Below are 24,548 nucleotides of genomic sequence, written 5' to 3'. Positions count from 1 at the left end.
GCTATAGGTACTGTCCCTGTGTATTTAAATTGTGTTCATTTCTCAAGTCCGTCCACATATCCCCCCTTTATTAGGCTAATTCTTCTGCAAAAATAGCTTCACTACCTGCAAAGTCACTTCAGCTGTTAAACTAACACTGGTGGAGCAGGATACTGCATGGCTGGCGATAATGCTTCAAGGCAGTGGGTAGAGGAACAGCAGGTACTGGGGTGGTGCTGCGTGTGATCAAAGCTGTGCAGGACCTGAGCGAAGAAGGTCCCAACCTCAGAGTGATAGCCACTTTAGCTGTCTTAATTGTTGTGCTTTACACTGTCATGGTGGGTGTAATGTTCTGGAGTAATTTCAAGAAAATAATAATTTTCTTGCCTTTTAAAATGTTTGTTATTGTTAAGGGGTGGAGTAAGGGTCACTTAGTGCTCTTAAATTTTTATTTGATGACAGGAAACACTTGAGGAGCTGGTTTGGCCAAGTGTGTCACCTTATCTTTTAAGTAAATATCTTGGATGTAACAGTGGCCTTTTCTAAGGAAAAAGACTGCATAAGATGGCTGAGACCTAGGTCTGACATGACTAAAATGTTTGGAATTTGGCTTTTGATGATTTTTGGTATGGGTTATATTTGAAACAGTGCCCGCAAGAGGAGAGTCTAAGGCCTTTATTCTAGGTAATAATACCACTCTAACCAGTTACAGAAACTGGCTAAAGGGGAACTGTGGTATGAGTGGTGTCTCCTTGTTTATGGGGCAGATCAGCTCAAGATCAAGCTGTATCTGTTTGGGAAAGGAGCTAAAATGAAGGCTGGAGTTTCTTAATACTCTCTCTGGGATGAGCAGTACCAGAGGGGAGTGCAGCAATTCTTAAACCAGCTACAGACTAAAAGCAGGGAAACGTTATGCTCTCTATTACTATTTGTGTGCCTTTGTCTTTGATGGTGGGTTGTATGTGTCTTCAGTGGGCAGTTCTCACAGTTGTTTCTTCCCCAGTTTTATCTATATACATAGATATATCTATCTACAGGATTCTGAAGTTGTTTTTTGGTAAAATACCCATTTGCTAGGGTAGTTGTTTTTATGACACCTTGCATTAGTAGCATCATGGAACAACTTTACTTATAGCTGACTTCAGGCCTATTACAGAAGTGAAGCTGATCACTAGTAGAAATGAGAGTATTAACTGGTGTAGCTAAAATAAAGTAAGAATCTGTCAAAAAGCAGGGAATAGTCAAAGCTGGTTTTGAAAGGATTGTAATATGTATCAGACCTTGCCTGATGATACAAGTTAAATAAGATTCGTTCTAACATTCCAACATTATCTTAGATCCTGACTGCTGTTGAGGGTATCTGAGCACTTGAGTGGAACAGACATGGGGTATGATTGGGAACAGTGGACAAGACTGTTAACTGTCCTTGGAATAAACAGTTGAAGCATTACATCCCAGAACTATAACAGTGCTGTGGTAGATGAAAAGATTTATGTATAAACCAACTGTATGTATGCTGTCAAAGTGTGGAGTAGTACAGGGATGATAATTCTGAAACTGTGCATTCCAGACACAGAGTAAAATGTTCTAAATGAACGTGAACGGTTATTAAATCATACGCTTATTTTATTTTGGTCTGCCTGATCTCAAACAGATTTGAAGAGCCTCTGGCCAATTTACTGAATGAACAACACCGGACAGTGAAGGAACAGCTTGAGCAGCTGAGAATGAAAAAATCCTCAATAAAGCCACCACAGGAGATAGAAAAATCAAAACCTCAAAATGAGAAGCCTCTCCAGAGCCTTGTTCTGGACAGTGTGCAAAGAAAGAGGCTCCAGCAGCAAATGCAGCAGGTAATAAAACGTTATCTGGTCTGACCCAGTGAATATTTGCTGTATACCATAGGGGGTGGGAGAGCCAATGGTACGGCAAGCACTTTGGTGTGCTTCCTTAAAGAAATGAATTGAAGAAGCTACATTTGCAGCCAGAGCTTTAATAGGGGATACTTACACGCCTGATTCAACAATGAAAGGTAATTTGAATTGATTGTGCAAAGTAGAGCTTATTTCTTGGCATCTGTATTGTTCTCATGTGAGTTAGCTGCCTTGGCATGTTTGAATTCTGACTGTAATCTGTCAAAATCCTGTTTTCACTAACTACTTTATTGCTTTCTGAGAATATTAATACACGGAGTTCAAGATCCTTAGGGCAGCAAGGAGGCTGCAGAGCAAGATCGCTACCCTGGACTTCAGGAGAGCAGACTCTGGCCTCTTCAGGGATCTGTCTTGGTAGAGTACCCTGGGATAAAGCCCTGGAGGGCAGAGGGGCCCAGGAAAGCTGGGTAATATTCAAGGGTCGCCTCCTCCAAGCTCAGGAGTGATGCATCCCAACGACGAGGAAGTCAGGCAAAAATGCCGTGCATGGGTGAACAGGGAGGTCCTGGCCAAACACAAAAAGGAAGTCTACAGAAGGTGGAAGCAAGGACAGGAGGAATATGGAGAAATTGTCCTAGCAGCTAGGAATCAGGGGAGGAAAGCTAAGGCCAGGAATTAAATCTGGCCAGGAACATCAGGGGCAAGAAGAAAAGCTTCTACAGGTAAATAAAAGGATATTTAATAAAATAAAATTAATAACAATGATAAAAGGAAGACTAGGGAAAACTTGAGTCCTCTCTGGAAAGAAATGAGAGTCCTGGTTACCCAGGACATGGAGAAGGCTGAGGTACTTGATGGTTTTTTTTTCATCTTGGTCTTCACCAGCAAGTGCTCCATCCGCACTGCCCAGGTCGCAGAAGGAAAAGGGCAGGGGCTGGGGGAAGGAAGAACCACCCGCTGTTGGAGAAGATTAGGTTTGAGATCATCTAAGGAACCTGGAGGTGCACAAGTCCATCCATGGGACCTGATGAGGGAACTGATAGATGAAGTGGCTAAGCCACTCTCCATCATGTTTGAGAAGTCATGGTCATTCGGTGAAGTACCCAGTGACTGGAAAAGGGGAAATGTAACCCCCATTTTCAAAAAGGGAAATAAAGAAGACCTGGGGAGCTACAGGCTGGGCAGTCTCACCTTGTCGCCTGGCAAGCTCATGGATCATATCCTGGAAACTGTGCTGAGGCACGTGGAAACTAAGGAGGTGATTGGTGACAGCTGACATGGTTTCGCTAGGCGCTAATCACGCTTGACAAATTTGGTGGCTGCCTATGGTGGGACTATGGTGTTGGGGTGTGTATTGGGTCTGGGTGAGCCCGCAGCAGCCCTCACAGCACTGTGCTTGTACCGGGCGCTGGGAAGGCGGCGATGACAAACCAGTGCTTTGGCTACTGCTGAGCAGCGCTCGCACAGCATCAGGGCTGTCTCTCCAGCCTCCCCCACCCCGGCCATCGCCAGTAGGCTGGGGGTGGTGGGCAGCATCTTGGAAGGGGACATAGCCAGGACAGCTGACCCAAAGTGGCCAAAGGGATGTCCCATACCATATGGCGTCTGATCAGATATAAAAGCTAAGGGAAAGGAAGAAGGGGACATTCATTATTTACGACATTTGTCTTCTGGAGCAACTGCTACATATACTGAAGCCCTGCTTCTTGGGAAGTGACCACACATTGCCTGCGGATGGGAAGTAGAGAATAATGTCTTTTATTTTCCTTCGCTTCCACATGTGCAGCTTTTGCTGTTGCTTTATTAAACTGCCTTTATCTTGACCCACAAGGGTTTTTTCCATCTTATTTTCTTCCCATCCTGTACTGCTAAGGAGGGGAGTGATAGAGCAGCCTGGTGGGCACCTGGCATCCAGCTGAGGTCAGCCAACCACAGTGTATGAGGGAAGAGCAACTGATGTCATCTGCCTGGATTTGTGCGATTCATTTGACACTGTCCCGTGTGACATCCTTGTCTCTAAACTGGAGAGACACAGATTTGACGGATGGACCCACTCAGCAGATAAGGAATTGACTGGATGGTTGCACTGAGAGTTGTGGTTAACGGCTCAATGTCCAAGTGGATACCAGTGATGAGTGGCATTCCTCAGTAGTCCATACTGGAACCAGCGCTGTTTAACATCTTTGTTAGTCCCATGGACACTGGCATTGAGTGCACCTTCAGCAAGCTTGCTGACAGCTCCAAGCTGTGTGGCACGGTGGACGTGCTGGAGGAAAGGGATACCATCTAGAAGGAACTTGACAGGCTTGAGAGGTGGGCCCATGTGAACCTCATAGAAATTCGGCAACCCAAGGGCAAGGTCCTGCACCTGGGTTGGGGCAATCCCAAGCACAAGTTCAGGCTGGGCAGAGAAGGGATTGAGAGCAGCCCTGAGGAGGAAGGCTTGGGTGTGTTGATGGATGTGAAGCTCAACATGGCCTGGCAACGTGCACTTGCAGCCCAGAAAGCCAACTGAATCCTGGGCCGCATCAAAAGAAGCGTGACCAGCAGGTGCAGGGGGGGGAGAATTGCCTCTCTGTCATGAATCACCTGCTGTCACGAGGTCAGAGGTGAACCTAACTGTGTTCAGCTCTGGGCCTCCCAACATAGGAAGGACGTGGACCTGTTGGAGTGAGTCTAGAGGAGGCCATGAAGATGATCCGAGGGCTGGAGCCCCTCTGCTGTGGGGGCGGGCTGGGGGCTGGGGTTGCTCAGCCTGGAGGAGAGACGGCTCCGGGGAGACTGTGGAGCAGCTCCCAGTGCCCGCGGGGGCTGACAAAGCTGGAGAGGGGCTTTTAGCAGGGCCTGTAGCGCTAGGACAAGGGGGAATGGCTTTAAGCTGGAAGAGGGGAGATGGAGATTAGATGTTTGGAAGAAATTCTGCCCTGTGGGGGCGGCGAGGCGCTGGCACAGGCTGCCCAGAGCCCTGGACATGCGCAAGGCCAGGCTGGATGGGGCTGGGAGCGCCCTGGGCTGGTGGGATGGGTGTCCCCCTGCCCGTGGCAGGGGCTTGGAACTAGATGATCTTTAAGGTCCCTCCCGACCCACACCATTATATGATTCTAATATTACTCTTGATGTAGTTTGGATTTTTTTTCTTCTCCTCCCACCACGCAAAACTCTGTAGAAATACAAGTCTGAACATTTTAAAAGCTGTCAGCAGCGTCGATGAGAAGCTGTACTTCGAGAATTTTTTTTCCGTGTCCGTAGAAAGTTGAAGAGGACTTCGCAAAACTTCAAACTTACTGTCAACTGAATCGGGGAGGACAAAGTTTTGTGTGAACTTGATACAAGGTTTGCTGAGTAGTTGTTTTGATATCCTGCGTACTTCGTGAGTGGCATGTCTTGGTCTGTGGCAGCAAGGAAAGAGCACAGACCTCTCAGATATGAGCTAAAGAAACGGATCTTGCATTGTGCAGGTAGATTTAAGTGACCTTTTTAATTTTTGAGCTGCAAAGCAAGATGTATGGTGTTTGTGTGCGTAATGGGGAGTTCTGATAGCTGAAGGCATTGTTTCTGAAGAAAAACTTCAGTATTTAATTAGAAAAAAACATCCTTTGTGTATTGATTGTTATGGTATGAGACTTGGCACAAAAGGGATCTGCCCTAAGACTTAAACAGATGGTGTATTCAAAATCTGTGTCATAAACTTCTTGCCAGTGGATATTAAAGTTTCCCCTCAGTTTTCTGTTGCTTAAAAGGTTTTTTGAAGTCAGGATGTGATTTTTTTGGGTGCTCGGGAGATACTTCTTGTGCCTCTATACTTATGCTTTCCAGTTTCTTGGATATCTGATAACACTGAAAATAATAATTTGTCTGGTTTTATTCTTCCAGCATGTTCAGCTTCTGACTCAAATCCATCTTCTCGCAAGCTCCAACCCTGCGTTAAGTTCAGAGGCTGGTACTACCAGGATGTTTTTGGTAAGGCTATTCTAAAATTGAGCTGCATTAATTTTAGTGATTGCTGGTCACTGAGATATTTAGAGAACTTGATTTATTTAATTGGTCCCATGAAATTGAGACAGACTACCACTCAGTAAGGGATTGATGTTGTTAGCCTACTATGAACATGCTCAGTATTTAGACAAATAATTCACATTGTGCTGACTAACAGTGCTTTGAATTGACATGTCTTTGTATTTTTTTTTATTATTTTCTTGGAAATACTGAAAACAAAGCTCAAAAAAACACAACTTCTGCAATTAGTGAACATTCTGTGACCTTGAAGGTTTCTGGGAAGTTGGGGAATAAAAAAAAAATAAAATAAAATTCCTCTGTTCCTAGATTTGTAATGCTCAAAAATAAGATCTGTAACACTCTACTTTTTTTTTTATGGCTGTCACTTCACCAGCTTTTATTTTTTGCATTATCGCGTTGCATGTATTTGTTCTTTACCTTCCATTTGAAGGCACGTTCTTTTATCTTTTTCTGTGTTCGACTTTGCAGAGTGAGCTTGGTAACTTTGCTCGAAGCTCTACACTCCTTCGTCTGTCGTTCAATCCTAAGTTTCAGACAATGTTCCAGCCATGTAACTTGAAGGGAGCGCTGCAGCTCATTGAAGATTTTCATGCCCAAGTCCAAGTTGACTGGAGCCCTCGCAAAGCTGTGAAGAAGAGTGGTATGTATTTGAAGGAACAAGAGGCAGGGAAGCATTTGCAGCAAGAATTATTTCATGCTCTGCACCCTCCAGATGAAATATGCTTCAGACTGCTGTTCAGAACGATACTTTTATTTTTTTGTTAATTTTGTGACATTTTTAGATAAACCCATCCACTTTATTGACTCCCTTTTTGCTTCTTCAACTTGCAAGACAGTGAAGCATGTTACATCAGCTGTTGACTTTTGGCATCATAATCCTGCCATTTATTGTTCTGCAGATGATGTTTTGAGCTGCAGAAGTCCATCAAGAAACTATGAAACTGGAAATAATTGTGCCAGATGTGTTGGTTAACACGCGTCAAGGAAATTTTCCTTCCGTTGGAGTATGCTAGTGAAAAAAAAAAAGCTCCAACCTGTGTCTTCCAAATAGTTTGGTTTGTGATTTTTCTGCTACCTAGAGGATGGCAGAACCTTGAAGTAAACAGAGCTTTTTACAGGTGCTTTTTCATACAGAGCAAAAGAAAAGATGGAAGGGGCACGTAATTGTACCTTTTGCTGATATAAACTTAATGGGCAAAACACAGGAAATACGCAAATTCTAAAAAACAGGGAGAAAATCTCTCTCTTGACGCAGTGAAGAGAGTAAAAGAAACAGTGCTTTTGAGAAGTCAGTTGTGAAAAAACATTGTTTGTTCATTTTCATATCTGTTAATTCTTTTCACAGCCAATGAATTTCCATGTTTGCCAAAGCAAGTAGCATGGATTTTGGCAACAAGGAGAGTCTTTATGTATCCAGAGTTACTGCCAATATGTGCCTTGAAAGCAAACCCTCCCCGGGACAAGATTATCTTCACCAAGGCAGAGGACAAGTAGGTGTTAGAATTATTGAATAAAATGCATATAAACAAGACTCCTTTGTTAAGGAGAATTTCTAGGACGCAGATTCTGGGATGTCTGTGTATTGTGCAACAGCACATCCAAATAGCAATCTGCTGTACTGTCTAAAGGACTTACTGTCTTTCCCCCCCCCATCTCCTTGTTTCTTCATTCTTCAGTTTATTAGCTTTAGGTCTGAAACATTTTGAAGGGACAGAGTTTCCAAAGCCTTTGATCAGCAAGTATCTCTTGCCAACAAAAACTGCCCACCAGCTTACAGTACGAATCAAGAATCTCAATATGAATCGAGCCCCTGATAATATCATCAGAGTAAGTGACGCGTTCAGATTATGGTTTGGTGTTCTTCATATTTGTGTGTCTGGTTGGCGTTTGTTGCACAAGAGGAGATGTGCTGTTTGTTCCAAGGACCTTTTTGTGTGTGTGCTGACACTTTCTTAAAAGAAAATGTCTGTCATCCTTTTCTTAGCAATGAGAATTTCTTCAAAAAGACCTTGTCCTCTGTACTTTGCGAGTACTTATGTTACTGTTTTGACTCTTTAGAGCCCAGCACTTGCAGGCAGTCCTAGTACAACTGTGGCTTCAGTAATCCTGACAAACTCATACAAATAAACTTCAAGTAGCGAAGCTTAAACAAAAGTGCTGTCTGCAGTCAGGGTGAAGGTCCAGCTGGCCAAATACCCCATCACATAAGCTAATGGCCACTGCTGAAGAAAGAGTAAGAACCAGAAACACTTAAAGCAAGTACGCCTGCACATCTGCTATAACTTCGTGCTTGCTTTTGAGAGAAACCAAGATGGCAGTGAGCTCTTGTTCAGCCTTTTTTTTTTTTTTTTTAATGTTTCTGTGGGTAGTACCTTACTAAAATAGTAGTGATGAGAGTCGCTTTATTGACACGAACACTTTTACAGAGTACATTCCTTATCCTGCATCCCAGCAGTTACTGGACAGGTGATCTGACCACAGTCATCTTGTCTTGTGTTCTCTCCACATAGTACTACAAAAAGACAAAACAGCTGCCCATTCTGTTCAAGTGCTGTGAGGAAATCCAACCTAATGAGTGGAAGCCACCTGTGGAGAGAGAAGAACATCGCCTGCCTTTTTGGCTAAAGGTACTTTCTGCTATTACTCATCCAGCACGGGGTGGTGGTTGCTGTTTTTTTTGTTGGTTGGTTTTCTTTCAGGTTTCTTTGTTTGGGTTTTGGTTTCTTTCTTTTTCTTTGCAGCCTCTAGGTCCACAGTGAGTTGTTTGATAAGCCTGCAGCTCTGATGTCAAAAGGTAGTCTGAGCATATTGCATGGGAGCCTGTGTTACCCCAAGTCTAGCTAGTAAACATAGCAAAGCCAGCAGCACTTGGCAAGTGCAAGCATTACAAGCATTACACACTGCTCTTGGTGCTTGTCTGCCCAGCTGCAGTACGTGATTGAACTTACCAAGGACATCCAGCATTTGGTCTCACATCCTCGTTTTGCTACATGGGTGTATTTCTAACGTTTCTGGTTTGATGTGTTGGTTTTATTTGGCTTTGTGAATTTGTTAATCAATGTAGTCTGACCCTTGCCTTACGGTTAGCAGTGTTGCCATCTTTACCAGTCAGTCACTGTATTACAGCCATGAGAAGAGGGTGTGTTCTTCCCCCCTTAAAAACCTCACCCTCTAAGAGAAGAGAAGGAATCTGGGGGTTTGGGGTGGGGGGTTTTAAGTTGGAGGTATAGTGACCATGCCTGCGAGTCAGTCTAGGACTGTATCTGAGGAAAGAATTGGAGCCAGATGCCATGAAATCCAGTTCTCTAATTGCCCGTTGTATTTCACTGTTACAGTGAAGCTTCCTTCCCACGAAATCTTGCCTTTATTAAGGGAACCTTTACAAAGCAATTCAGTTCTGTTGTGTCTTTCCGGCTCTCAGATTCTTTTGAAGGCTTTGGAGTAAACTCATGAATATGAAGTAATATTACAGCAAATATAAATTAATATACAGCAGTAGAAAGTAAATACTTCACTTTTAGAAGCAAGATGGTGCGTGTCACCTTCTGTGGTGCTGTTTGGAGGCTGTAATAGAGAAATAGCCTATGGACTGGACTAATAAACTCTTGTTCCCTGTAGGCAAGCTTGCCCTCCATTCAGAGGGAACTGAAGCAATTAGCGGAAGATGCCAGGGAGATGCCAGGTTCACCTGATGCAGAATCTGTCTTTTTGGGGACAGGAAAGGACACTGCAGACACAGAACGTGATGAAAAATACCCTCTACTCATGCCAAAGGGACTAGTACTGACCCTAAAGCCTCTTGCCAATCGATTCTCTAGGAGAGCATGGAGGAGGCAGAGGTCTTCAGCTTTGAAGCCTGTTCTCATTCGACCGAGTCCTTGCCTGCAGCCCAGTTCCAACGCTATTAACATCCAGAAAACTGTGAAGTTGTCCCAGTCAGAAGCTCCTCCCAGCAAAGTTATGGTTCAGATTCCTCGGCTGATCCAGCCGGCTACGGTTATGCAGACTGTGCCGGGAGTGCAGCCTTTAAATGTTCCAGCAGTGGTAGGAAGCGGGGATGGCTTGGAATTCCAGAATGTGCTCTCCACTTCACATTCAGACTCCAGACAAGCTTTCTCAGCTGCGGTACCACCAGCTCTAGTGTCCTCAAATCCAGTAACTTTTCAGCCCAAAGTGATGTTGCCAGCTTTGGCCGGAGCAAAAATACGCAAACCTTGTGTTCGTAAGGGATACCAAAAGAAAAAAGGGACAAAATCTGCCCCACTGATAAAGGCTTCGGCTTTGATTCAGCCATCTCCTGTGATCCTTACTGTACCCGCTACCACCGTGAAAGTGGTTAATATAGGCAACGGTTGCAATATGATTCAGCCCATAAATACAACAGTTGGTAGAGGCACTCAGGCTATTCCAGTTACAACCTTATTGGTAAATCCATCCACTTTCCCATGTCCATTAAATCAGCCTCTAGTGACTTCTTCAATCCCTTCGTTGATAGTCTCTCCTAACCCTGTTGGTCTTTCTGCATCATCTGTTGGTGAAAACGAAGAGCAGCTGAATCTGGTTCCTTCCTGCCTGGCTGGAAAGAACAAAAGTACCTATCCCACGGTGGAGCCCAAGGCAGAGCCCCCGGAGCTGTACGTTTCATGCTCCACTGTCTCCCCCAAGGAGGAGTGTGGTACAAATCCTTCCACTTCAAATAACAGCAGTCAGGAAGAGGTAAATAAGAGCGACTGCTGTAGCTGGACAGTGGTGGAAGGAGACGAGAATGTCTCGGAGCCCTTGTCTGTGGACCTTTTGCCTCATTTAGAAGATCCAGATGAAACGGTGAAAATCGAGCCCGAAGAGTCCAATGATGCTACCAAGGAAGTGAATCCAGTACAGAAGAGGGATCTCTTATGTGCTGAAGTGAAGGAGGAATTCATGCTGGATCTTGGTCAGGAGCTGAACATGGAGGCTGAATGTTCATGTTCAGATGACCTGAAAGAAATTAAGAAGGAGCAGCACGCTTTGTGTGAGGAGAAGGGAGAGGAAGAACGACGGGCTTTGCAGTCGACTCCCCATGGTGAACAGCAGATGGATGCAGGTGTTGTTGCTGGACCACAAGTAAGCAGTGAGTCTCCAAAGAATCTTTCTTACACAGCAGATGTTGAGGCTGAATTTAGTAGTCCGCTAGGAAGACCAGAGGATTCATCCAGTATTGATGGCCAGTCTGTTGGGACACCAGCTGGCCCTGAAGCTGCAGGAGAAAGAGAAGGACAAGAAGAAGAGGAAGAAGATGATTTTGATGATTTTACACAAGATGAGGATGAAGAAATGTCATCAGCCTCAGAAGAATCTATTCTTTCAGTGCCAGAACTTCAGGTAAAAGCAAACAAAACTTTAAAAAATCTTGCTAATGCCAAATGTCTTGAAACACCCTAGTGGAGTCAGGGCAAATCGCATTTTGGATCCAGTTGAAAAGCTGGACTGTTAACTATACAGTAGCACAGTATTGTGCTCTTTTGCAGAGAAATTGGACACCGTTTTTTCTGGGAAGATTTTTTAAGGCCAAGCTAAGGGAATATCATGCAAATACACAGTTCTAAATTCTGCTCAGTTGTAAGGACTTCCTCAACGGAGGCTGTCCTATAATAAGTACTTAAAGGGAAAATTATTTTCCAGGTCACAGTTGCTCTAAGCCTGATGATCATTAAGGAGTTCCATCTAACTTAAGGCTTTTGTAAGTGGCAGATTCTGAAATTTAATTTCGTGTGTGATACAAAAATAGGCTGTTCTGGTTATTACTGAATTCTGTCCCTTCAGTGGAATCCTCTAGTTGGTCAGATGTCAGTCTGTGAAATTGGCGGTTAGAATTACAATGGAGCGAGCTAGTTACTGAATGACATGAAAACAAACACTAGATGAAAACAATGTGACTTTTTTTGTTGTTGCTTTCTAAGGAGACAATGGAAAAACTTACTTGGCTTGCAACAGAGAGACGTTTAAGCCAAGAAGGAGATTCTGAAGAAGAGAATTCCCAGGAAGACAACTCTGAGCCTGAGGAAGAGGAGGAGGAGGAAGGGGAAGGAATAGAGAGTTCACAGAAAGATGATGAAATATGTGGAGATATATCAGAGGAACCTAAATCTGCCTTCACGTTGACAAAGACGGCCCCGCAGGTGGAAGCCCACAGAATCCCAGCAGGTAAGTTCTGTGTGTTTCTTTCGATACAAGGCAAGGGGAAATAGAGCAGCTCTCTGCGTTAGAAGCAGAACAATGGGGAAAACTATCTGGGTTTAATTTCACTTAGCGTATCTGAGCATCACTAAGCTGTCCATCTGGAAGTCGAATTTTGCAACACGGTCACAATTCTGTAAAAACAGTTCTTACCAGAGGCCCTTGTGCATGTGAAGAGAGTGTCTTTAGTCCATCGTAATGCATTTATGCTTCGAAAATTTGCAGGTCTAACATTTGTGGTTTGTGTCAGTTAATACTCAACACCTATACAAGAACAATATTAAATAGTCAAATCTTTGCCAAATTGAATTTTGTGTTACATGGTCATGTCGGGGGAAAAATAAATGAAACGAAATAATACCTTAACAGGATCTAGCAAGTAGATGAACTTGAGCAGTGCACCTTGAGGAGGTGGACCTCAGCCTGTTAGACCAACAGATTCCTAATCTAAAGACATAAAAATCTTGATGTAGCAACTCTTGGTACACTATTACATTCCATATTACATGACACCAGTTACTTATCTATGATGTTAACTCTCTTTGTGTAAATAATAAGCTAAAAGAATAATTTGCAAGTGTTAACAGCCAGCTCTCATGCTTATACTGTATCTCTGTTCACCCACCGCGACTTCTTTGCCCCTGGTATGCAGTAGATGTATCTATTAGTTCTTAGTAGATTGTTAGCTGAGAAACAGAATGGGTTTGTTGCTGTATCCAGAGATTTTTCCCATCAGATGCTATAAACAGCCAATTTAAAATACGTTAGCCAGCCTGACTCGCGAGAAGCAGATTGCTCACACGGTTTTTTTTTTTAATTATTATTATTACAGGAGAGCATAAGCAGCTAACTCATCACTAACTCTGAAAACTTGCTTTTCTGTTGCAATATTGGTCTAGAAGAGTAGTTGTCTGCCAGCCCAGGGAATGTATGAAAAGCACCTGTACAACTTGCTTTGTGTTTCTTCACAGGAGAAAACATGAAAGCCCCTGGGAAGAGCAGGAGCTCCCACAGAACCAGGAATAAGAGGGGACGGGCTCGTGCTAGCAAAGATACATCTAAACTGCTCCTCTTGTATGATGAAGACATCCTGGAGAGAGATCCCCTGCGGGAACAGAAAGATCTGGCATTTGCACAAGCCTATCTAACCAGGGTAAGCCAGATTGGCATGTAACCCAGAAGCAGGAACATCGGATACTTTGAGTCCTCTTAACTCTGTTCATGCCTGAGCCACATAACTGCCAGTTCTAACTGGGTGTGCTGGATCTGGTCAGGATGGAGTTATCATTCTTCCTAGCACCCCAAATGGCGGTTCTTGACTTGCTAAGCTGTCTTTATCTTGACCTATGAGTTTTCTTGCTTTTGCTTTTCCTCTTCCCTCCCCTGTCCTCTTCTGGGGAGGCAGGGAATGTGTGGCCGTGGGCGCGCTTAGCTGCTGGCTGCAGTCAGTCCACAACACTGGCCTCCTAATTTCAGAATTTCAGTCTTGGATTTTGTTCCCCTCTCTCTTGTGAGCAGTTCAGATATATCTTAAAGGAAGAGACTTGGTTGGCTCAACAAAACTGGAAGCACTGTGTAAATTCTGAGTAGCAAGAGATCAAAGATTACTAAATTAACTTGCTTTCTTCCTGGATGTTATGTAGTCGTGTGAAAGTGTCTTGCTCTTTCCAGGTGCGTGAAGCCTTGCAACATGTTCCTGGGAAGTATGAAGACTTTCTTCGCGTTATCTATGAGTTTGAGATCAGCACGGACAAGCGAACAGCTGTGGATCTCTATTCCACTTTACAGAAACTATTGCATGACTGGCCACAGTTGCTCACAGATTTTGCTGCCTTTCTCTTACCAGAACAAGCTTTGGAGTGTGGATTGGTAGGTAGAATTAGAGAAGGAGAGCAAATTTTAAGCAGGCTTGTGTGGGAGTGAAAGAATAAGGAATTCTTTCTAGGGCAAGGAAGGTAAACAGCTGGTAAATCATTTGCTTACCTTGCTGTTTTATTAATCAGAATTGAAAAGTGTTTGTTTTAAGTCTCGTACTAAGTATTACTGTGGAGAACTGGCCTTTCCCAGTTAGGTCATAGAACCTGACTGCAGAGACGGTGTGCAGATACTGCAAGTCTCTCTCAGATCAGCCTTCCACTTTGTAAGACAGAGGTTTTCACCTGTTACTTTCTTTCTGGATTCTCTTACCTTATGTGCAAGTGGTTCAAGCAAAACTCTATAGCTCACTTAAGTATTGATTGTACAAAGTCTTATTTCTCTTCGTCAGCCTCTTCCCAGTTTTGCAGCGGGCATCAATACAAATGGAAAACAAAAAGCAAGACAGGCATTTTATAGTTTGCTGAAGCCAGCTAGAGATGCTTGGAAATAATATGTTCTTGAATGTGAGGGGTGAATCTTTTTCTTTTGGTCAGTTTGAAGAGCAGCAAGCATTTGAAAAAAGCCGGAAGTTCCTCAGGCAGCTGGAGATTTGTTTTGCTGAAAATCCTGCCCACCATCAAAAGATCATCAAAGTTCTGCAGAGCTGTGCAGACTGCCTCCCCCAGGAGATTGCAGAGGTAATTGGGCATTCAGGTATCTCCTTTCCCGCAAAAACCCTGGGAATGCAATTAGCTGGCCTGCTTCACTGTTCCCACGGGCTGCTCTGAGACCCAGGAGTTTATCAGGTGTGCTATCTCCCTCTGTGGGGCATGGTAGAAAATCGAAGCTGTCTCTTCAAGAGGCTTTACATTTGACTGACCTGTGTGCCTCCTCTCTCCTACCTCCACCTTGCTTTTACAGTCTTGCAGGTGAAATTTTACCTTAGTGCCTCTCACAGACCCTGCCTAGAACTTTGGAGGGATATTTCCATGGTAATTTGATAGCTGGATGTGGAATGATCTCAAAATACTCGTGAAATAGTACCAATGCAAGCATGAACTTCCATATTGGAGGTTTGATAAGCCTTGATGTTCCACTTGCTTTCAGAAATCCTTCTGAGAAGAATGTGACAACATGGAATGAAACACTCATTTTCTCTGGATTTCTCTCTTTCAGCTGAAGACCCAAATGTGGCAGCTGTTGAAAGGACACGACCACTTGCAGGATGAGTTCTCCATTTTCTTTGATCACTTGCGTCCCTCAGCCAGTCGCATGGGAGACTTTGAGGAGATCAACTGGACAGAAGAGAAGGAGTATGAGGTGGAGCAATCTTTTCCCCAAGACCAGGAAAGATAAAAGCAGAAATACTAGACATGTTGGAACTTGAGGAACTCTGATTGAGGCTGCATTTCCAGAGAGAGGGAAGCAGCAGAGTTAGATAACTGTTGGTGGACTGAAGCAGAGTTTTCAGATTTGATTTTTTTTTTTACAGCATTTATGTCTCTTCTAACATAATTGAACTTGTCTTGTCCTGGCACTATGCTCAGTATTCAGAAATTCATGGGGAAAACAAAGTCTGGTCTGCTGAAGAGCTGTCATGATAGAGCAGGTTTTGTGTTTCCTTTTTTTGTAGTTCGATGGGTTTGAAGAGGTGTCTTTGCCAGATGTAGAAGAGGAGGATGAACCCCCCAAGATGCATGCAGCCTCGAAAAATAAGAAGCGGAAGGAGATCGGAGGCCAGAACAATGACAAGGTGGGCCTGAGGTATCTCATTAGTCCACGTGTCTGGACTCTGAGCAGATGCATGCCCGTGAGGGTAAATGTGTCTTATCAAGAGGCATGACAACAGAAGGATTTGAAGAAAGGGGATTGAAATGTTTCCATTGTGCTTTGCTTGCCAGCAGCATAATTGCTTTACTTCTCCGGGTGTACGCAGAGCGCCACTCAGCCCTTCCTGGCTCCCTCTGGGGTAAACATTCCCCTGACTGTTGTCTTTGTGTACATTGCACGTTTGTCAGCTGCAGTATGTCTGTTTCCAGGAGGTCGAGTGGGTAGATGGGATGAAGGAATGTTCATGTTCCTGCCATGAAGGGAGTAGCGATCTCAAGCTAAAGAAAAGCAAAAGGAGGACCTGCAGCCATTGTAGTAGTAAGGTTAGTTGATAGGCCAAGTCACTGGAGTGGTGAGTGGAAAGGAGTCCCGCTGAGGGTCCCCACGTTGTGATGATCTGCCCAGCCTTGGGTCTCATGTCTCTGAAATAATGTGCTGAGGAAGCAAGTTAAATCAAAAGGTGACCAGTGGTGTCTCCCTCTTTGGAGCCCTGACCACACTACCTGGCCTTCCCCTCTCTATCTCGTGCTCACTTCCTGCTGCCCCTCCTTGCTGTGCTAAATAATAGTGTGTTTTATGTTCTTTTGAGTTTAAGACTAGGCTTTTTTTAAGTGGAAGATGCTTGCGTGGCCACTGTGTGAAAAGAACTGTGCCTGTTCATAATAATATAAAAGATTCAGCTTTCTTAAATGCAAACATATTGCCAAACTGAAGCCTTTGTTAGGGCCAAGGAACGCTTGGGAAGCAAAGGCCGAGATGTTAGGTTTGGGCTGGTACACCACACCTGTAACTATATGCCTATACATTGATTTGCAGGTGTGTGAAAACAAATTTTATAAAAATAAAGATTCTCCAGAGCTGACTGCAAGCCTTGTTCAGCAAGAATCAAGTCCTCAGCCTGAAGGGAAGGATTCTGGAATGTCTAAGGAACCTGCAGAAGAAAGCCTGGAGAACAGAAATGAGGGAGAGGATTTCCAGAGCAAAACAAAACCCATCTCTAGGAAAGTGGACTCTCTGGCCTCAGGTATGTGAAAGTCGTGTGCGGGCAGGTAGGTCGTTCGTCTCCAAACTGGTTCACACAAATGAAAATAGGTACAGGACTTCCCAATGCAATCTCATTGAGATAATGAGAACTTCTAATACTATTTTTTTTCATTTTCCCCCTTGTGTTCATCCACTCTGGATGCTGTAAACACACATATATCCAGAGGATTCCCTTCAAAAAAAGCTTTCTTGACTAGCGATATATTCTCCCCTTTTCAGGATGATCAGTCCATTTAAGCTTCTCTTGCTAACATACTAGTCTGATTCCCAGTACTACCAGTCCATGATACTGGGTTTTTTTATTCCAGTTTTCATTTTAGCACTACAATTCAAAATCACCATCTCTCAAATCTTCCTTTAAATGATCTCCTTCATGCTACTTGTTTTTCCTTCAGTCTGGTACAGACAAAAGGAAATATAATTATTACTGGATAAACAACCTGAGAGATCTCTTCCTTCCTTCGGTAACAACCTCTCAGTTAATGCTACTGTTGGAGGCGCCGCACAGGTTAAATGGAGCGGTTTAAATGCGATGCAACCTGACATCTAGTTTATAGTGATTTTGTAAATAGGGTGCCAAGAGCACCAACATCTGTTTCACTTGAGAATTTTGTTCTGGGCAATGTGCTTAAGCTTTTTCGTGTGTTCATCACTTCTTCACGGAGCAGCTGGTGAAGAAACCCACAGTGGTGAAGAAAATTGACTGCAGAGTACTGTCTTTGAAGTACAGGATGGGTAAACTGCAGATAAAATTACAAAGCTGCTCCTAAATATTGTTCTCATTTACAGCATTATGCTCTAGAATCGTATTTTTTTAAAAAAAATCCCCTAAAAATTAAATGAATGAAGTCTCCAGAAGTTTTTCTTGCTAACAGCAAATGCTTCTTGTTTGGATTTCTTAGCAGGATCTCACCTGGAAGGAAGGATCATCTCCAGCAGACATGCCTCTTCTGAAAAAGCTGCACTGCCTGACAGTCAGGTTCAAGAAGCAGGTGTCAGTGCTGTTGTGAATGCTGCACAGGACAGTGACTCTTCTGCCACTGGCCCCAGGTGGACACATCTACAAAAAACTACTCTAAAACTACCTCAAGAAACCAAAGACTGCCCTTGCACTGCGGGAGGTGAGGGACTAAGCCAGCAGCAGCCAGGAAACGCAGCTGTTTCTGCTGGGCCGAGCAGAGATCTGCTGTCCTCTCGCTCTGCTGCAGTGAAAGGTTTAACGGGACCTAGTTCCTCTTCTGGAAGGAGTTTGTGTCAGACTGAAGGGCTTCATTCTGATTCATCAGATAAGCTCCCTGCCTTTGGTCACGCTTCAAAATCAGGTATGAAAGACTTTGAGGGACCACCTTTGCCTCTGGAAGGAAAACCTGAAGCAAAGCAGGGTTGGATAACACCGGGTAGAAAACCGACACTGGGTAAGAGCTGCAGCTCTCAGTCCCCTGATAACTGCATGTTGGAAACAGATGATATGGGCTGCACTGGAAATTTTCTGGAGAACAGGTTAAAGTCAAATGCAAACAACTGCTTCCAGGTGCATCAGCATTCTGAGCAGCTGGAATACGGAGTGGTTACTGCCTCCCTGGGGCAGAAGGAAGAGGAACAGCAACAGCAGCGAATCACAGAAGCAACTGTGTGCGCTAAGAACAGCAAGGTCAGCTCGACGGGGGAGAAGGTTGTCCTCTGGACCAGGTACATCTGCCTGAACTGCATCCTTCATGCATTCAGTATTTGGCTTCAGCCTTCATATTAAAGAGGATCCTTTTTATTTTCATTTTGTATTCCCATTTCCTAATGTGATCTGCCCTTTCTTTGAATGTTCCTGCCTCGTTTCCTCTAACCACAGCCTGACACAGCTGCCATCCCGGGCCTGTGAGAAATTCTGTCTGCCTGTGGCACTGTAATTATTGTAGTACTTCAGGCTGGGAAAGAATTATTTTTTTTCTCTCCTTCAGAAAGCTTAAAAAGAGGCTAAATGCAGCTCTGCTTAGAACTGTGTCTCGTGACTGCTGGCACGTAGTAGCAGTCAAGGGAGCAGCCTGCAGGGCTTGCTCTGTGATCGTTACCCTTACCCAGGAACAAGCCTCTCGGGCTTATGGTGGTTGAAGTGCGTCAACACTTTTTTTCAGCAGTTTCATAGCTACTGTACCGTTTTGCAGGGAGGCTGACAGAGTCATCCTCACCACCTGTCAGGAGAAAGGAGCCCATCTGGAAACCTTCCATGCCATCTCGCAGAAACTGGGCAACAAGACTGCTAGTGAGGTGAGGGGTTGATGTGGAGAAGCTTGCAGCTGCTGCAGTGAACGGGCAGAGGGGGTGGAGGTTTGCTGTCGTGCTCATTTCTCAGACTTCACTTTGATGCTGCATCAGAGGAAAATAATCCCAATTGCAAATAAAAAGCAAAACCAAACCCAACCCTGATCTGTTCTGGTGGAGCCCAAAATCGTGACTGCCGTGGTCCTTTGTACAACATTTACCACTGGTAACTCCAGCCTTACATTTGGTACCAGGGGAGCTTCAGTGACTGCTCCTTGGGTCTTCAGCCACCTGCTTCAGTACAAGGCATCCACTGGGTTTGGTTTCTTCATCACTGCCTAAGAACCTTTCCAAACTGCCAGTTTTTCTCCCTGCAAGTCAGGGGAGTATAACTGTTCTTCCAAAGAAAACAGAAACCACCCAGTGCTCTTCTCTTTCTCTATCCCTTCATGACTGAATCTCGCACAAAATGTGATTGTGTGGGTTTTCTTAAATGTAAAGGCACAAAACACCTTGAACTTCATAATAGGCAAGTTCTATTTCCTACCACCTTTTAGGTCACTACTCATGTTGGATTTCCCTTGTTCTTCAGGTATCCCACAGGTTCAGAGAACTGATGAGGCTGTTTCATACATCCTGTGATGGGAGCTCTGAAGATGAGGAGGATGCAACTAGTACCAGTAACACAGACCAGTTGTCAGATAAAGATCTTCTGCTTTCTGAGGAAGAACCTGATGACTAAGGTTTTTCTGGCTTGATAAGCTACCGACTGCATCAGAAGGAGAGTTGTTTGCCAGTTTGCTGCTAGACAGGTGCTGTGGCTAAAGGAAAAATGCTTGTCCAGGTACTTAAGATAGCACCTGTTGGGTTTTTTTCCCCTTCACTTTCCTGCTACACTTTTGACAAGCTGCACTTCATCTGCATCAAGCTAAAGGAATGAAGAATGGTGTTAGGGTGGTAACATCCCCTAGGGCCTGCATGGGGAGCTTTGACAGAACTGATGCTTGTGGACACTGACCTTGCTCTGTAGTGAAGACTGGGCCACCAGCTTTTGAAAAGAACATGTAAATATTGTATCATAAGATGTCTGTTTTCATGTGGAACAAACACATGGTTTTTTTGTAAGTTTTTCCCCCTGTGTTGATTGTGACTTTCCCACCTACAATCCAAATTCTGTATTTATTGTGTGGTCTTACTCTAACAGGCAGAGTAAATTCACTTTGCAAAGTTTTAAAAAACAACCCCAAACATACAAAAAGAACCCCAAACATACAAAAACAACCTCCAAAAAGCAGCTTTCTTCCTTTACAACACAACTGCAAGGAGCTGGAGTATTTAAGCCAGCCTTTGTAACAGGGCTTTTATGAAACTAAGAGAAAGTAGCAGTTGGGCCACCTTTAAAGCCAATCCCTTTATTTTGGAAATGACTTGAACGATACTCCTCCTTCCACTCTTTAGTAATAAAGATGTTAGTCTGAATCTGCTTCATCTTCAGATTCATCTGCTTCAAACCCTGTTTCATAGCACTGGGATAGAGTTCTTAGCTCCTCTAAGGCCTCCTGGAAGTCATCTGGCTCCACCCCAGCAGAGAAGAAACTGGCCCATCGCCCCATGTTCAGCTTCCGCACATCCTTGTACAGGCTGTAGAGCAGCGTGTGCAAAACCGGCGAGGACTGCAGGGCTGCGAGCACAGGGATGCTTTCAACAGCTGCAGGGGAAAAACATCTCTCTGTAAATAAATTGATCAAACTTTGCTGCCCTCCCCTATCCTACTTTACAAGCAGTTGCTTTACTTGAACTCAGCAGAGCTTAAGAGTTGCTTAACACTCATAATTTTTGCTCTACAAACGCTCAATTGTTTTTGTGCTTTTTTTTTTTTTTTAAATACTTCCCTTCACCTCTGTTAGACCCCTGCTGCCCCCACGTGATTGCTTCCTCTTGCAAAGTAAGATTAAGGGGTACTTACCTGCTGAGGAATAACCAGGAGGTTTGTTCAGGAGGAAGCCTTGTCTGGTCAGAAGCGGAGAAAAAAACTGGGGGTACGGAGGTAGGGTGTGACACGGCTGCTCAAGCATGTGGGCTGTGCTGTAAGGGAGAAGGCAAATGGAGTTACGCGAACGCCGCTCTGCCTTCATTCTCCAGGCTGTGTTCCCTGGTGTGTAAAAAAGCCCGTTGCCAACCTGAATGCCCCGGGGAACGCTGCATGCAGGTAACGCTGCAGGATCTGCTCGGTGCTCCCGCAGGCGTGCAGCGGTGAAGGGGGCGGCTCTCCTGGACGGCTGCTGCAGAGAAAAGCAATTCATGGCTTATCCTGGGGACTTGACTGAAAACGTCAGTGTCAGCTGCGTTTTAGCTGCTCTGCTGCAAAGCTGGTCGTGTATCGCTAGACTTCACCCTGGCCCTTCCGCTGACACTCCCGACAGAAGGATGAGGATTCACTTTTGTAAGAAACCGCTGCTGTTGGGAGTGCCAGAGCTCTGAAGGGGAGCATGCAGCTCGAGCGCCGATTACCTGGTGGGACTTTCTTTGCAGATTCCTCGTAGCACAACAGACTGAGCAAAACAGTGGCTGACCTTTTGCTCCCTACATGAAGACAGAAGCTTCCAGGGCACATCCTGCTGGTAGGCGCATAAAGTATCGGGGAGCGAGTAACCACATCGGGCAGGAAAGGGAACTGAAGCCCACGCAGCTACAACCTACGAGTCGGAGAGGAGGTGACACGTCACGATCCAGAGCACGCTCCCCATATCCCGTTACGTGTGCGTGGATGTGGAGCAGAACACCAGCTCCTGCTCAGAGCAGTAGTTCAGGCAGAGCCGAAAGGATCAGGGTTCTCTGTGCCATTACCTTTCTCCCAGAGAAGTTCAGCGTGTCGGCAAGGTGCATCATAGAGCCCTGAGAGGAATGGAGCCGGTAAGGAGCAGTGAGGGTATCGAGCGCTGCCGCCAAAATAGCGCTGCTGTGGTAGTTCAGCGATGCCTGTGGAGTGAGAAAAACGGAAGACTTACAGGACAAGTTAAATTCATCTTCCTTAACAGATTTTTGTATATTTAACTGACGCACGTTGTAAACTATGGGTTTTCTGCAGGTTGTGTTTAATGGTTATTTCAGGTTTGGGGTAAGCAAGTCAACTGTTTGCTAACAAATGATCTGTTGCCAGTCTTCCTATTGGCAGCTTCTTAGCGCTCAGACAAGGCTGGAGTTACGTACTCCACACGTGACAAACGCTGCGGTAAAGCATTTTTTTCAGTGCCGAAAGTGAAGACAGCGCACCAACGGAAAGGCTGCAAAAAAGGGAAGGTGCTAGTGTTTTTAGAAGTATGAAAAAAACATGGGAATGAGAAGTTGGCAGTTGAGCCTCGGTGAAAAAAGCAGGGAGGAAAACCTCTGCTTAGCAGAACACCCTCATGAAAAAAACTTGCTAAAAACACACAGCTGCAGAAAACACTTGGAGCAGTACATCTGAAAAAGGTGAAAGCCAGCCAAGGCATTTGGTGGCTGCAGGTCAAGCCACTGTATGTGGTACATACGTTGTAGTTTATATACGGAAATGCAACGGGAGGTTGTGGCTTGATTCCAAGGCTCCCACTGAGTGACAGGGGGCAGAAGAGCGAGCTGTGGCTGGAGAGACGGACAATTCCCAGGGCTGTGTTCATCAGTCTGTACAAATTCTTCTGAGCATCCTGGAGGGAAAAGGAGTCAAAGACACAACCAAGCAGGGGTCGAATCTGCACTGGGCACAAAAGCGGCACCGGTTCTTGGTTTTCCCTGTTGTTTACTTACTCCCATGTTACTCATGACGGGAGTCAAGCCCCAGGTCAGGATTCCTTTTCCTGAATATTCATCGCAGAGCAGTTCTGTCACCTTGGCACCGACTCCAGAGAATCCATTGTGTAGGTCACACAGGACTTGAAACCCCTGTGTAATATGAAGGCAGCATCAGAGAGTCAATTGATCTTGAGCAGAAAGGTTCCTGAGAGAAACGGCTGTTCGGGCCGTGTCAAACCTGCAGGTAATCGCACTCTTCAACATAAAAGTGCAACCGATCTTCCAGCTCCTCCAAGCAGCCGGGATCCTGCAGGAGACTTTCACCTTGTCCAAAGGCTTCCAGGCAACCGCAGTCCCTAAGGGGAAAAAAAAAGGGGGGAAAAGCTTGTGTCCCCTCCTGAGTTTTCCTTGAAGGCAAAGGCAAGATCCTTCTGGAAGCGATGACCAAAGCTCCTGGACGCACCCATCGTGCATGTACTGGCGGATGACGTAGAGGCTCCGGGGATGCAAGTGCACGTTGAGGTAATCAGACCAGAGCTGCACGCAGGCGCCCGAGGAAGCCTCCCTGGGGGCGACGAGGGGCGCAGGGGCCAGAGCCACGCCTGGAAGGAGATGGGGTGAGCGAAGGTCTCCAGCCCCGCGCATCCCCCGAATAAAGCAAACCCAGCTCCTGGTCCCAGCCCGCGGCTTCAGCCCTTCGCCGCTCGGGGACCCGCCCTCCTGCGGCCCCGCACCCCCCGTGCCCCTCGTCCGGCCCTGCCTGGTCCCGGCGTGGCTCAGAACCCGGTGCCCCCGCACCTGGGGCCGCGGCGCTGGCTCTGCCCGAGGCACCGGCGTCCTGCGGGGTCACCGGGAGAGGGTCACGGGGGGGGCGCCGGGCCGAGGGGCTTCGTCCTCGCCGTGTGGCTGCCGGTGTCCCGCGGCGCGGAGCCCCCGGCCGAGGCGCGATCCAGGTAGGCGGCCACCGGCCCAGCCCTGCAAGGCAAACGGGCGGCAGCTGCCGGCAGCCCCCGGCCCCCCCCCGCGTCCCCCGGCGCCCCCGCCCGCACTCACCAGGCCACCGGCGCCTCCGGGCCCGCGCCCCCGCGCCGCAGCGCGCCCACGCCGCCTGCAAGAAGGGCGGGTCACGGCGGGGCCGGTCCCGGTGCCGCCCCCGCCACTCCCACCCCCGGTGCTGGTCCCGGTCCCGGTGCCGCCCCCCGGTACCTTTCAGCTCCAGCGCTACCAGCCGCGGCGTGGCCGCCTCCCGGCCGCCCCCGGCCCGCAGCAGCGCGGCGGCGCGGAGCTCGGCGCCATCAGCGGGGCTGCGCAGCGCGGCGGCCTGCGGGGGGGGGGGGGATGTCAGGCCTATGCCCCGGCCTCTCCCGCCCCCGGCGCCCCCCCTCCCCCCCAGCCCCGGTGCTTTCCCCCCCCAGGCCTGCTGCGCCGCCCCCCCTCCCAGCCCGCCCAGGGCCCCTCTCCACTCCTCGCCCCGGCGCCCATCACTGTCCCCGCCCGTACCCCCCGCTCCTGGTCCCGATCGCCCCCCCCCCCCCCCCCCCGCACCTGCAGCCCCCACCAGTGGGCGCCCACGCAGCCCGCGTACTGCCCCAGCTGCAGCGTCACCGCCTCCCCCGGCATCGCCCCGCGCCGCCGCCGCCGCCGCCGCCACGCGCAGGAAGCGCGTCACGGGGCCGCCCCGCCCCCCGCCCGCGACAGCGACAGAGACAG

At 46.5% G+C, this 24,548-nt stretch overlaps 2 protein-coding genes across 9 annotated transcripts in view; one reads left to right on the top strand and one right to left on the bottom strand.

Moving 5' to 3' along the window:
• LOC121099457 (GON-4-like protein) overlaps positions 1-20,549 on the top strand; it is a 32,072-nt gene extending 11,523 nt beyond the window's left edge. For 4 of the 7 annotated variants that reach the window (XM_040618393.1, XM_040618399.1, XM_040618398.1 and 1 more), the window contains 18 exons: positions 1,634-1,832; positions 5,727-5,813; positions 6,339-6,510; positions 7,216-7,360; positions 7,547-7,697; positions 8,381-8,497; positions 9,489-11,231; positions 11,810-12,053; positions 13,058-13,239; positions 13,758-13,955; positions 14,498-14,641; positions 15,120-15,263; positions 15,577-15,696; positions 15,983-16,096; positions 16,590-16,797; positions 17,720-18,506; positions 18,974-19,076; positions 19,663-20,549. In XM_040618393.1, coding sequence (XP_040474327.1) covers positions 1,634-1,832; positions 5,727-5,813; positions 6,339-6,510; positions 7,216-7,360; positions 7,547-7,697; positions 8,381-8,497; positions 9,489-11,231; positions 11,810-12,053; positions 13,058-13,239; positions 13,758-13,955; positions 14,498-14,641; positions 15,120-15,263; positions 15,577-15,696; positions 15,983-16,096; positions 16,590-16,797; positions 17,720-18,506; positions 18,974-19,076; positions 19,663-19,812 — 5,008 coding nt within the window. In that variant the 3' untranslated portion in view covers positions 19,813-20,549. Of the gene's footprint in view, positions 1-1,633; positions 1,833-5,726; positions 5,814-6,338; positions 6,511-7,215; positions 7,361-7,546; positions 7,698-8,380; positions 8,498-9,488; positions 11,232-11,809; positions 12,054-13,057; positions 13,240-13,757; positions 13,956-14,497; positions 14,642-15,119; positions 15,264-15,576; positions 15,697-15,982; positions 16,097-16,589; positions 16,798-17,719; positions 18,507-18,973; positions 19,077-19,662 lie in introns of those variants that run through there. The other 3 variants (XM_040618394.1, XM_040618395.1, XM_040618396.1) reach the window with 3 other exon arrangements.
• Positions 20,231-24,515, bottom strand: MSTO1 (misato mitochondrial distribution and morphology regulator 1). Of its 2 annotated transcripts, none has more exons than XM_040618611.1 (12): positions 24,384-24,515; positions 24,045-24,159; positions 23,637-23,813; positions 23,302-23,440; positions 23,077-23,194; positions 22,854-22,988; positions 22,601-22,753; positions 21,918-22,049; positions 21,582-21,766; positions 21,251-21,352; positions 21,037-21,155; positions 20,231-20,778 (listed from the first exon to the last, which is right to left on the bottom strand). In XM_040618611.1, exons 1-12 carry the CDS (start codon positions 24,456-24,458, stop codon positions 20,540-20,542), a joined length of 1,689 nt encoding a protein of 562 aa, XP_040474545.1. In that variant the 5' UTR covers positions 24,459-24,515; the 3' UTR covers positions 20,231-20,539. The 2 variants fall into 2 exon arrangements, with proteins under 2 accessions (XP_040474545.1, XP_040474546.1); XM_040618612.1 differs by having other exon boundaries at positions 21,251-21,349.
• Positions 24,516-24,548: the final 33 nt, after the last annotated feature.

Source organism: Falco naumanni, chromosome 20 (assembly GCF_017639655.2).
Source record: "Falco naumanni isolate bFalNau1 chromosome 20, bFalNau1.pat, whole genome shotgun sequence".
Classification (NCBI taxonomy): Eukaryota; Metazoa; Chordata; class Aves; order Falconiformes; family Falconidae; genus Falco; species Falco naumanni.
Note: the sequence above shows the minus strand (reverse complement) of the source record. Positions and strands in the feature narration are given on the sequence as shown.

Excerpts from the sequence above, each read along its gene's own strand:
- MSTO1 (XM_040618611.1), bottom strand. The coding sequence starts at position 24,458 with ATGCCGGGGGAGGCGGTGACGCTGCAGCTGGGGCAGTACGCGGGCTGC. Across the intron at positions 23,195-23,301 it reads CGCCAGTACATGCACGATGG|GGACTGCGGTTGCCTGGAAG; the intron begins GTGCGTCCAGGA and ends TTTTCCCCTTAG. Across the intron at positions 21,156-21,250 it reads GCGTTCCCCGGGGCATTCAG|CACAGCCCACATGCTTGAGC; the intron begins GTTGGCAACGGG and ends TCTCCCTTACAG.